We start from the raw sequence: 13,506 nt of genomic DNA, 5'->3' as shown, positions 1-13,506 counted from the left end.
TGTGGCCAACTGTCTCAACACTATATTTTTTAGAAGAGATTCTTACTGATTAGAAACGCCATCTCTCTCATATATTACATACAGCAATGTCTCTGGGCTCTAGTCTGTCCTTCTGATGTATTTCTATACCATATATGTATTTCACAATACTAATCACTACATTATGTTTTTAGAACTCCCACATATTTTTTCCTACAAAATTTCTATTATTGTACATCTTATCTTCCAAATGCATCTTACTGTTTGGATTTTGACTAGGGTTGTAACGATTTGGGGGAAGAAATTGATGGTTTTATAACATTGGGCCTTTCTTTTCTTGGTTCAGGGCACGTCTCCATTTTTTCAGGTCATTTGTGTCTGTCAGTAAAACTACAGTTTTCTTCACAAAGTTCTTTCACACTTCGTGTTAGGTGTAATCTCATTTTACAAGTATTGTACTATTTTGTTAGTGTAAATGGGGACTTAAAAAACTTGGTGATTAATGTGGATGGAGGGCATTGATTTTTGTATATTCTAGCCATCTGAGCTTTTATTCACCCCAAGAGTCGATGAATCGATTCATTTGGGTTTCCCTATAGATAGTCAAATTGGCTGAAATGTTTTACTTCTATTCCAGTAGTAACAGAAGCATGGCTTGACAAGTGCTGCGTGGATCCACAGCCGGGATCCAAACCGGCGAACCCCGGGCCACCAAAGCAGAACACGCAAACTTAACTGCTGCGCCACCAGGCTGGCGTCTACAAAGATTTTTCTAATCATTCATTTCATTTTTGCTATCTTTTAAAAATACAATTCCAGATTGTATTTAGTAGTATTTCATGTAGTTCATGACCTGGGTTTTAGGTATTGTACTGGCATTGTTTATCAACCAACAAAGCAATCTATTAAAACCACCATGAATATTTTAATGTATGATGCATAACCTTAAAAAGCCAGTCAGAAGTCCACATGAGTATCATAAATGCCTTTGGAGATATGAGGATGAGAGGTGGAACAGTCCGGTGAGAAGAGCAGTAACATCATTTAGGACTCAGGGGACCTAGATTTGGCCTCTATTTACCATTATGTTGTCAGATAACCTGAAACAAGACACACTCCTCTTTGGCTTCAAATTGAAAATCTATAAAATGAATCATTGGGAGAATAAAGGTTAAAGTGCTGGGAATAGTGTCACTATTGCGAAATTATTATTATTATTTTTTTAAAGATTGGCACCTGGGCTAACAACTGCTGCCAATTTTTTTTTTTTTCTGCTTTATTTCCTCAACCCCGCCCCGTACACTGTTGTATATCTTAGTTGCAGGTCCTTCTAGTTGTGGGATGTGGGACGCTGCCTCAACGTGGCCTGATGAGCAGTGCCATGTCTGAACCCAGGATCCGAACCCTGGGCCGCCGCAGCGGAACGCGCGAACTTAACCACTTGGCCACGGAGCCGGCCCCTGCGAAATTATTAAATGTAAGAAATTTTTATATAGGTAAGAAATTGTATCAACATGAGAAATTACTGAAATAGAAACCCGGTATTTTAAATTTAAATGTAGTTATGAATGAAGATACAATATAAACACATAAAAATCTCAAAGCCATGTAAAACCCGAAGGCATTAAAATTTATTAAATGATGCAATAACAACAGAATTCTTTATTTACAATAGCATTATTTAACATCAAATAAGCAAATAGCATCAGCAAAGCAATATTAACTTGCATAAATGTATTTAAAATTTCTCTGAATATATCTACCTTTGCATAAACTGCTCACACTAGAAATACAAACATCGATGCAGGTGAACAAAGTCATGTTCAGAGTCAACTCCATTTGAAAATAAATCACAACCTGAAACACTGTCAGCTTTCTCCTGAAGGGCCATAGTTAATATATTGCTTAATTTTACCCTTTATAATCTTTTCATATACACACATCTCAGATGCAACTTCATGAGGAACTGTACAAATAAAACCCACAAATGACAAAGAAAAAAAAATGACAGTCAAATGTTTGAAGAAATGTATCATCATCACTATTCAAGGACATAAAGGTTAAGTGATGACGCACTGATTCAAAAATTGTACACAATTCACTATACAAATATAATACATCGGACAGCTATGTAGGAATATACAAGACTTAAAAACAGATCTAAGGCATTATGCTAGATTTTAGCATTTTGAGGTTCTTGCACATAGCTTTTACCTGTAGTAAGAAACTTAAAAGATTTTGTTTTAGTCTATAAAGAAACACCAGGGAGAAAAGTCTAATTAAAATCGAAGCCACTACAGTAATTTTCTTTTGTGCAGAGAATGCTTTGCTCTTAGGCAGCATACTACCATACAAATACTAGAAAATTTTAAATTCACACCAACAATTAATGGCTTAAGTTGCATTTCAAAATTGATTGTGTGTCTTTGGGTTCTGCAAGTGGATCTGTGCCACCCATTTCATGTGTTAAGCCCATATGAACTCCATTTTTAAACACATTAAAAATTGCATTATATAAACTGCAAAAACATTGCTTCCCATTATCACAGGCCGTGAGAGATACATGTGGGAGGGGGCATCTTAATCTTTGAGTCGATCGAATTCACTGCAGTACAACAGCTCACTTCACTTTTTAAACTTACCACATTACATGAACACTTAAATGAGTTTTACAACCAAGTAAATGTATGTATACTTTTCACATTATATATGTCTTTCACATTTAGTAATATAAGTAAAACACTGATTATTTGTTCTATTAAATGAAAACCGAGTCCTCAGTCTAACAAATTTATTGTGTACAGCATGAGAAATACTGATAATGAAGGGGATCGATTGGGCTTTTGCTTCTATGGTGATCAATATGATCAGAGGATGCCTCCACTTACTTTCTTCTCTTAATTAGATGTAAAGCAAAATCCATTACCGGATCTGAGCCGTAAGAGAATTTATACTCTCTTTTCCTTCAAAACAGTAATGATCATAACTTACTCTAAATTACCAGGATCGCAGGCTTGCGGATTTGTCTGAATTCAGGGACTGACATGAAAACGCAGCGGGCAGATGGATAAACAACAAAGGAGACGCAGATATTTTTGGACAGTGTTAAAGTGAAAAGGGACTTAAAACAAAACAAATCCAGTTTAAACTCTATTTCTCCTTTGTGTTGTGTGAAGTTAAAGTCATCTAATTCACATATTTCTAAAAATCAACTTGAAACTGGTCACATTAAGTAACTGTGTATAACATAAGCCTCATCGCACTGATGAGGTCACGGAGTTCTGGGCCAACGTCTGCTCGTTGTTCCATCACAGTTGGGCAACCCAATGGTTTGGCTGAGAAGAGTGGAGCCTTTGAGGGGGACGTGAACTGGTGGCCGCCGAGAAGTGTTGTTCCGGGGCCACCTCCCTGTAGCGAGACCCCTCTCAAGTGGAAAAAAGTATCGAAATGCAAATTTCCAGAGAATCTCTTTAGTATGGAGCGACACTTTCAGACTGTCTACTTACGATTTACCTTTGGGCTATATCTCTTTCTATATTTCCATAACCTGTACATATAGAGAGAGATATAAATATAAATAGGGGTAGTTTGTACACTTTTCACCCTGCCACAAATAAACAAACAATCAAATTTCAAGGAAAAACCTCTCTGTTCCTAAAAAGCCTGGCTAATGAGATAGAAAATTGCTTTGCTTTTTAGACATCAAAAAGACATCATTCTGAAATTTAGGTAAGAAAGTATGTGTATTAGAGGTTGGGGAGAAATAGCTCAAAAAAGGCCATCAGTTTCTTGGTATTGCAGTTGTCTGAAACTGACGCCAATTAAGAAAAGATTATTCCCCTACCAGAGTGGGCAAGAAAAACCACCATAAAAGTGGCCTGCTTAGTAACGTGATCTTTCTAAGGTTCATTAAGAAAGAATATAAACATATAAAAATCAAGAATTGGTTCCTACAGCGGCTGCATATCATATAGATTAGATAAATGATTTATGAGCAGAAATCACAGGTTTAGAAAATAAAAAGTCTTAAGTCTACAAATTAGGTCTAATCAAGGCTTTGATATCCTTTACAAAACACCTTTAGGAGACATTGCTATGAAGATATCTAATTTAATACTGACGTACCTCATTTTTGAGTCAATTCCACAATATGTATACCTCACAAAAATTAGACAATTAAAACACTTAAGTTCTCAACTTAAATTATTGCTTGTTTACATATAAATTGGATTTTATGTACCTTACAAAACTTCGGCTTAGTCAGCACTGCTAAAAAACAAAATAAAAAACACATGGCGGAGGTCGAATCTGTCGTGACACGTGCGGGCAATTTTACACACACTGCGGCGTTCTCCCGGGTCGCAGGCCAGTGCTGCCGGGAGCGGAACGCGCATGCTTCCACAGCAGGCGTCCGCAGCCGCACTGGGGTCAAGTCCTCACTCTGCTCCTCTCCTTGCCAGTAAATGCATTTTTCTGAAATTTAATGGTTAGCATTGGTAAGTGGCTGGCAAAACATTTAAGGAAATAAAGGGCTTACCTGGTTTCTGTTGCTTTTATTATTTTTTTCAACAATGAAGGAAAGTGAGGAGGATTGGGGCAGGCAGAGAGGGGAAGCGAGGAGTCAGGATCAGATGGGGAAGAGGAGATGCTAATCCCAGCTGTCTGATCAATCTAAAGGGAACTTAATTTGGAAATAAAAAACATTTCTTTTCGATTCATGATTCTGGTGAACTAGTTTGGTTTTGACAAAGAAAAAGAAAGGAAAAGTACTTGTTAATATGAACAGCCCTCTCACAGGCTCCTTTTCACCTGTTAGTGACTGGAAACTCTTTCCAACATGGTCTTTAGAGCTTTCTACAAAGATACAACTCTGACTGGATTGGTGTTCCCTTCTTGGGTGTCTCTGTACATACAGCGCTGTCCACGGTGTCTGTCCTGCTTTTATCCCAAATGCAGGCTTTAGTTTAAAACACCTTTAGCTTGATTTTCTTAAACAAAATTCTGTTCTTTCCCCTAGATGAAATCTTAAGCTTTTGTACTAGACTGATTAGCCAGGGAAAACAAAGCAAGAAACCAGTGTCTGGAACCCAACAGGAACAGAACAAGAGCGTGGTTGTTTTCCTTAAATACACACATTTAAATACATTCAATCTGACATGGGTATGAAATTTGCCTGTCAACATTTACTTTGCAGGAGAGATCTAAGTTGCACTAAGGTGAATGCAGTGAACAGACTGAGCAACTGTCTGGACGTGAGCTTCAGACTGTCAAGGGAAGAGGCAGCTCCTCCTGCAACAGCCGAGCCGACTCCGCCCGGGGAGCCAGGGCCCGTCTGCTGGTCCTGCTCTGGCAGAACTGGCTGGCAGGTCGGTTGGGTCAAAACAAAGAGACGCAGCTCTCCAGACTGGTAAGCGTTTTGAGCAAGTAGCCCAGTCAGCTGAAGAAAGAAGCAACCAGTCACCTTCAGTGTCAGCAGTATTTCTGCAGGGAAACAGAGAGGAAGTTGTGAAATATCTCCGAAGTTTTGGTCAAACCATCATAAAGCCCATCATAAAAACATCAAAACACTCGGTCGTTTCACATCATCCCCATCACAAAGGCTGCATCTGGATGAGTTACGCTTGATTTTGATGCAAACAAGCAGATGGCACTGTTCCTAACTGAAGCCACTATTTCCGAAGGCGGCAGATCCCCCACGCTCTCTCGAAGGACACAGACGGCAGCAGATCACCACTCTCTGCTACCCATGACATCCGAGCTTAACGCAGTCTCTCCTACCTTCTCAGCAGAGACTGCTGAGACGCTCAGCTGCTGAACTGCCCCTGCCTTCTGACGGTGTCCAATCCAGAAATGCCCACTACTTTCTTAATCCTGCCTCCAAATCACCAGGACAGACCCACTTCCTATAACGTGTGCCCCCCGACTCTCCCTTACTGAGACACTCCCAAAGTTCCCTGGGGTGTGCTCTCCCTGGCTTCAGCAAGCTAAATAAACTGGAGTTGTGCCTCTAGTGGTATCCTTGCTAGTTTCGGGCTGCTCTGTGCTGATGAATGACTCAACACCAAGGGCTTTGAGTGGCAAGAGTCGTGTGGAGGGGTTTCCTTGGTTGGTGCAAGTGTATCTGTCAGTGCTTTTTTTGGCCATTGACTATCCTCCCTCCCAAAAGTTTTCATTCACTTAGCAAATATTAATTGAGCATCTACTCTGTGCCAGGTGCTGGAATACTGTTGCCAGATCATGAATTCCAGCGGTCAAAGGTGGAATTACATTCCTGGTCAGCTGCACGGTTCTCCCAAGCTTAAAAAATCAGCTTAGGAGAATACCTCTGATTATATTCCCTCTTAGAGAAGAACATTTAATGTTACTTTTCTCTATAATATAAAGCTGAATAATGTATTTATTCCTCATTTGTGCCACTTACATGATTTTACATGGAAATACTCCATGGCTGACTTCAACATCCTTCAATTTTTCAGTTCGTCTGAGGAAAAAGATTCTATTGAGAAGCATTTACATCCTTAGAAACCTAAGGCAGCACTCTTTACCCTGCATCAATAAGCAGCTATTAACCAGAATCAGTTTGGTGAGCGAGAATGTCGAGTAGGGCATGCATCTCGAGTGACAATGCTTGGCATGGCATCCGGGCTGTGTCACTCAGGTGGTGGGAGTCATTTAATCTTTCTGTACCTAACACTTCTAAGGGCTGTTGTGAGGACTAAACAGAATGTGCATCGAGTGTTTAAACAGTTCCTGGGACAGAGTAAGTGCTCAGGAAGTGTCATCGCCACTGTCATCACCACCATCACCAACTCGAAGCCGACCCCAGGCAGTGAACAGTTTCCATAACCCTAGTCCATACAAGTGACTACAACTGTACTTGAGACGCGAGCCACACAGCTGAGCAGTAAACTCAATTTTAGTACGTTTAACTATGTGTAAAATAGAAAGTAACATATAAAATAGATAATAAGAAGTCCTTGTAAAAGGAAGAATCTTTTTGTTAAATAACTGCTCTTCTCTAAATAGTTTTTTAGTAAATCCACGGTTGTGTACAGGGCGTCTGCCTAAGGCAAGGCACACTTTTAATCTACGTTTCCAGAGAAAGGGAATGCAGATTCAGTTAATAATGGATCACAGTGGTTTCTAGTTAACAAATAGAATCCGATTACTAATAAAAATTTTGAAAAAAGTCCCTTGATTCAGAACAGCAGCAGAGCGTATTCCAGACACCCAGAAGACGAAGCCGCCTCGGGCACACATCGGCAGTATAGTGACAAATGCAAAGCGGTTTCCAGTTATGACCCAGGGATTACAAGGGCTATACCGTACATATTGTTCTCTGAAGCAAACGAGAGTGTCTGGGACAGCCTGTTCGCTGGCCTTACCATTCAGAATGAACAAGGTACAGATGGACGAGCCAGATTCAAGAGGGGCAGTGGGAAAAACAGAGAGAGCGGGAGAGGTATAAATGGCCAGGGCGAGATGATAGCAGGGAGAATTCTCACCATGGAGCCTGAGAGGCACTTTTGAGAGAGAACATCCTATATCTACTGAAAATGCTTTTTGTGATACTAATGCTAATCTTTCCATCTCGGGTGATGGGGCACCCATCAGGCACGTGCGTGAAGTAAACACCTGGGCTCTGTCGGCCCCCCTGCCTCCGTCTTTCCCTCTCCACTGTGCCCAGCGCCAGGATTAGTCGACCTAGCTTGAGAGGTCCCTGTCTCTCTGTGCTGCTGCTCAGGATTGGCTCACTTCTGTCTGTGTCACATTGTGGTAATTTTGCAATATTTCAAGCGTTTGCATTATTATTATGCTTGTTACAGTGTCTGCGATCAGTGGTCTTTGATGTTACCATTGTAACTGCCTTGGGCACACCATGAACTGCACCCATATGAGACAGTGAGCTTAATCAGTAAGCGATGTGCGCGTTCTGACCGCTCCACAGACCAGCTGTTCCTGTCTCTCTCCCTCTCCTCGGGCCTCCCTATTCCCTGAGACACAACAATAATGAAATTAGGCCAATTAATAACCCTGCAGTGGCCTCGAAGTGTTCAAGTGAAAGGAAGAGTCGCACATCTCTCACTTTAAATCAAAAGCTAGAAATGATTATGCTTAGTGAGAAAGGCATGTCGAACTGTGAGACAGGCAGAAAGCTAGGCCTTTTGTGCCATTTAGTCGAGTTGTAAATGCAAGGGAAACGTTCTTGAAGGAAATTAAAAGTGAACACACGAATGATAAGAAAGCAAAACAGCCTTATTGCTGATTTGGAGAAAGTTTTAGTGGTCTGCATACAGGATCAATAAGCCACAACATTCCCTTAGGCCGAAGCCTAATCCAGAGCAAGGCCCTAACTCTCTTCAACTCTGTGAAGGCTGAGAGAGGTGAGGAGGCTGCAGAAGAAAGTCTGAAGCCAGCAGAGGTTGGTTCATGAGGTTTAAGGAGAGAAGCCGTCTCCACAACATAAAAGTGCAAGGTGAAGCAGTAGGTGCTGATGGAGAAGCTGCAGCTGGTTATGCAGAAGATCGAGCTGAGATTGTTAATGAAGGTGCTACACTAAACAACAGATTTTCCATGTAGATGAAACAGCCTTCTATTGGGAGAAGATGCCACCTAGGACTTTCATAGCTAGAGAGGAGAAGTCAGTGCCTGGCTTCAAAGCTTCAAAGGACAGGCTGACTCTCTTCTTAGGGGCTAATGCAGCTTAAGTTGAAGCCAAGGTTCATTTACCATTCCAGAAATCCTAGGGCCCTTAAGAATGATGCTAAATCTGCTTTGCCTGTGGTCTATAAATGGAACAACACAGCCTGGATGACAGCACAGCTGTTTACAACATGGTTTACTGAATATTTTAAGCCCACCGTTGAGACCTGCTGCTTAGAAAAAAAGATTCCATTCAAAATATTACTGCTCACTGACCATGTGCCTGGTCATCTAAGAGCTCTGACGGAGATGCACAAGATTTGTGCTGTTTTCGTGCCTGACAACACAACATCCATTCTGCAGCCCATGGATCAAAGAGTTGTTTTGACTTTCATGTCTTCTTACTTAGGAAATACATTTTGTAAGGCTGTAGCTGTCATAGATAATGTTTCCTCTGATAGATCTGGGCAAAGTCAACTGAAAACCTTCTGGAAAGGATTCACCATTGTAGATGCCATTAAGAACATTTGTGATTCATGGGAAAAGGTCAAAATATCAACATTAAGATTGGAAGAACTTGATTCCAACCCTCATGGATGACTTTGAGGGGGTTCAAGACTTCAGTGGAGGAAATAACTGCAGATGTGGGGGAGACAGCAAGAGAACCAGAATTACAAATGGAGCCTGGAGAGGTGATGGAATTGTGGCAAACTCATGATGAAGCTTCAGTGGATGAGGAGTTGCTCCTTATGGATGAGCAAAGAAAGTGGTTTCTTGAAATAGAACTCACTCTTGGTGAAAATGCTGTGAAGATTGTGGAAATGACAACAAAGGACTTAGAATATTACACAAACTCAGTTGATAAAGCAGCAGCAGGGTTTAAGAGGATTGACTCCAGTTTTGAAAGAAGTTCTACTCTGGGTAAAATGCTATCAGATAGCATCTCATCCTACAGAGAAATTGTTCTGAAAAGAAAAGAATCCATGCAGCAAACATCATTGTTGTCTTAAGAGATTGCCACAGCCAGCCCAGCCTTCAGGAACCACCCCCTGATCAGTCAGCAGCCGTCACCATGGAGGTAAGGCCCTCCACCAGCAGCAAGATTATGACTCGCTGAGGGCCCAGATGATGGTCAGCATTTTCTGGCAATAAAGTGTTTATTAATTAAGGTACGCACACTGCCTTTTTGGACATAATGCTATTGCACCTTTAGACTATAGTATAAACATAACTTTTATATGCACTGGGAAACCAAAAAATTCGTGTGACTTGCTTTATTGTAATGGTCCAGAAGCGAAGGCACGCTGTCTCGGAGGTGTGCCTGTGCCTAGGGGCCAAAGGGTACACTCCAGTTCCTCGCTTCGGAGGCCCCTCCTGAGATGAGGCGGCCCAGCGCCCGAGGCTGAGGACTACTCCAAATGGCTAGCTGAATCTTTACTGTCTGTCCCACAGTAGCTGTGAGTATCTTTCTCTTCCCTTTAGGATCTCTAAAAAGAGAAGAGCGAGCGGCACCAAAGAAGGAAATCATTTGTTCCCTGTCGGCCTTCTCCAATGTTGCTGCATAAACACAGGAGCTCTGCATCCTCTGGGGAGGCGGGCAGGGGAGCGCAGGCTGAGACGCACAGGCAGGGGTCAGCCTGCCTGACTGGTTCACTTCCTGGGGTTTCAGGACCTTGGGAGCCGTTAAAGTGTGAAAATACTAGCTCTACCATGGGTCGTGGTGCGGTTTAAATGAGGTAATCTAAAAGCTCTTAGCAGCGACTCAGGCTTGCGGTAAATGCTCAGTCCATCGTGGTTGGTGCTGTAACTTTTAAAAGGCTGACTATGGGACCACGGAGTGCCCTGCCTTACAGTAGGCGAGTCTTTTCTCCTTGGAGGTCACATGGCAGCAGAAGCAAGGATACAAGGCGAGTCAATGTCTGGGGCTCTTAGAAGACAGGAGTGGAAGACCGTGTAGCTGGCCCGGCCCAGGCACAGTGCCTGAGGGCCTGATCCAACAGTGGCTCTCCCGGGCGCCTAGGCTGGCACACAGTCACTCTGAAAGGTGAGGGAGGGACGTCTAATCTTATCGTGGTGGATTCAGAGAGGGAAATGCGATCCTGCGCATGCCCCCCCACGTCCTCCCTCCCGCAGAGATATGATGTGCTCAGAGGTTAAGCTCCCTGGCACTTTTGGGTTAAAACGGGCTGTCTTCTGTGGGAGTCATCATTCCTCTGGGAAGAGTATCCCAGGTTTCAAGCCTTTGCCTTTTGCACATAAGCCATCACTGAGTTATGTGGCCACTATACACAGTGAGAGGGGACAGGGCAGGCAGCAGGGGGCTTCAAACTTCAATCAATGGCACACTTAGGGTCTAAACACATGGTCAATATGAAATATATTCCAGTTTCTGTTTGACTTACTCTATCGATAAGTTAACCCTTTAGACGAGTTCTGTATCTGGGCACGGACAGATAACGTCTCCGGGACTCCTTCCCGCAGGCAGCCCCTCTGCCATGTATGACTGTGGTGCTTTAAACAAGAGCAACTACACGGAGGAAACTTGTACACTACGTTATGAAAATCTGGATCAAATTTATGCTATAACTTTTTAAACTTGAATGTAAATATTACCAAAACCATCCAAGATCCATTTCTTTGTAGAAAATTCAACATGGACCCTATATTTTCTCCATCGAGAGAGGACTTCTAATCTAACAGAGAGTCATCTACTGCTGAGGGTCATACCCCTTCCCTTACGAGGGCCCCACGGGCCATTTACCTGTGCGTCAAATTGCTCACAGAGCCTTCCCCGTCACAGACCTGCTGCTAGGCACATAATTCAGGTGGGTTCTAAGTGCTAATTATTCCACTATTTCAAGATTTGGTTGAACATGGTAATATCACTCTCCTTAGAGCAAGTGTTTAAGGAAATAAGCAAATAATATACAAGATTATTACCTCCACAAAATGAAATATAGACAAACACCTTAGAATAAGAATAAACATAGACTTAAGGGAGAGAGCAATTATAGGTTAGTTTCTCTTCGTCCTCTTGAAAATCTAACATTATGATTCAGAAAAAGTAAAAATAAATCAAAGTTTGCCCTAACGTGACTAATTCTTTGCCACTTTATTGTTTGCTTTGCTGTAACAATGTCACTCCAGAGCAAAATTAGTGCTCTTTATTCATACGCCACCGTCAGCTCAATTAAAATGAGCTCAGGGGCCGGCTCCGTGGCTGAGTGGTTAAGTTCGTGGGCTCTGCTGCGGTGGCCCAGGGTTCGGATCCTGGGCGCGGACATGGCTCATCAGGCCACGTTGAGGCAGCGGTCCCACATCCCACAACTAGAAGGACTGGCAACTAAGATATACAACTGTGCACGGTGTGGGTTGGGGAGATAAAGCAGGAAAAAAAAAAAAAGAAAAAGAGGAAGATTGGCAACAGTTGTTAGCCTAGGTGCCAATCTTTAAAAAAAAAATAAATAAATAAAATGAGCTTAAAGAAATTATTCAAACAAAACCACTGTACGTCAAATAAAATTAGAAGATATTTTTATTTATTTCTTTTTTTGCTGAGGAAGATTCACCCTGAGCTAACATCTGTGCCAATCTTCCTCTATTTTTGGTATGTGGGCCACCAGCACAGCATGGCCGCTAACAGAGCGGTGTAGGTCCGCGCCTGAGAACTGAACCCCGGCTGTGAAAGCAGAGGGTGCTGAACTTAACCACCAGGCCACTGGGGCTGGCCGAGAAGACATTTTTAAACATTACAAGCATTACACAACTCTCTTCAATCTCCTAGTTGACGATTTCTAGTTCTGCCAATTTCGGTCGATAAAATACTCACATTCACTTTACTACCACATTCACACATCTGCTGTTTCTTACCCGTGATGCGTCTCCCTCCTGCTTAATCATGTCCATTCCAGGCAGCTGGTTTGGGAAAAGGTTGCCTCCCCTCAGAGCAGGATCATTCACCTGAGGGCAACAGGACAGGCCGGTGGCTACACTGTGGGATGTCCAAAAGCACCCTGGCAAACAACCACCCTCGAACCTCCCCCTTCTTCACAGCAGCAGGATTACGGGGAAAAGGACTAGGTAAAATGGCTACATCCCTGTATTTATTCTCCTATGGATGTATTTTGGGGGGAGTATGGAGGAACATGAAAATAAATACTTATAACATACTGGCTGCCTTCAAAATTAAATTTCACTTGCATTCTGTATAGAAATTCAACAGAGATGATAATACTGGAAACATGTTCTTGCCTTAACATATTCACTTTTTTGGCTGGAGCAAATCAGACCAATGACTCCTGATATCTTTGCTACTTTAGGCAAGTCGGTCATGAGCAAGTGTGAATATCCAAACGTACGCTGGACTTTGCGAAGCTTCTCTGACCAAGGGAACTATTCATCAGCATTGGCACATTTCTTTTACAAATTACACAGTAAATGTACAAATGCTAATACGGGATTGATTTTGTCAGAAGATATACACTGCAGTGGTGTTTTTTGGGCTTCCAAACTAATCCTGAATATTCAAAAGGTTGAAATTCATGGAAAAGTTTCAAAGTAATCTGGATTATTAAAAATGCACCGATTTACTTCTGAGTAGGTTGACCAGAACCCAGGCTAGACTAGACCATCCCAGTGGCCCTTACTTTGTACACTTTCCCTAGAAAGCAAGGCAGGAACCACTAGTGGCCCATGTTTGTAGAAAATTCAACATCAGCACTATATTTTCTCCATTGAAAAGATAAAAGTCTACATTTCTTTAATTTATATCTGTTTACTTTACACAAATAAGCATTTAGCCACCACTAATTCAAGTACAGAAGTAAAAATTATTATTACACTTACGCACAGAGCCTTCTTAAATTGTAAAGGGCTTTAAATTTT

The 13,506-nt window shown here is 42.0% G+C and overlaps 1 protein-coding gene across 24 annotated transcripts in view; it reads right to left on the bottom strand.

Annotated features, from left to right (window-relative positions):
• Nucleotides 1-1,588: 1,588 nt before the first annotated feature.
• The window catches only part of NCOA2 (nuclear receptor coactivator 2), a 267,580-nt gene continuing 255,662 nt past the window's right edge, over nt 1,589-13,506 (bottom strand). For all 24 annotated transcript variants that reach the window (XM_070221446.1, XM_023648481.2, XM_070221452.1 and 21 more), the window contains 2 exons: nt 12,493-12,582; nt 1,589-5,460 (listed from right to left, as the gene is read on the bottom strand). In XM_070221446.1, the coding sequence (XP_070077547.1) occupies nt 5,449-5,460; nt 12,493-12,582 (102 nt within the window). In that variant the 3' untranslated portion in view covers nt 1,589-5,448. The remainder of the gene's footprint in view (nt 5,461-12,492; nt 12,583-13,506) is intronic.

This window comes from Equus caballus, chromosome 9, assembly GCF_041296265.1.
Source record: "Equus caballus isolate H_3958 breed thoroughbred chromosome 9, TB-T2T, whole genome shotgun sequence".
Lineage (NCBI taxonomy): Eukaryota > Metazoa > Chordata > Mammalia > Perissodactyla > Equidae > Equus > Equus caballus.
The sequence above is the reverse complement of the archived record's forward strand: the minus strand, read 5'-3'. Positions and strand labels throughout refer to the sequence as shown.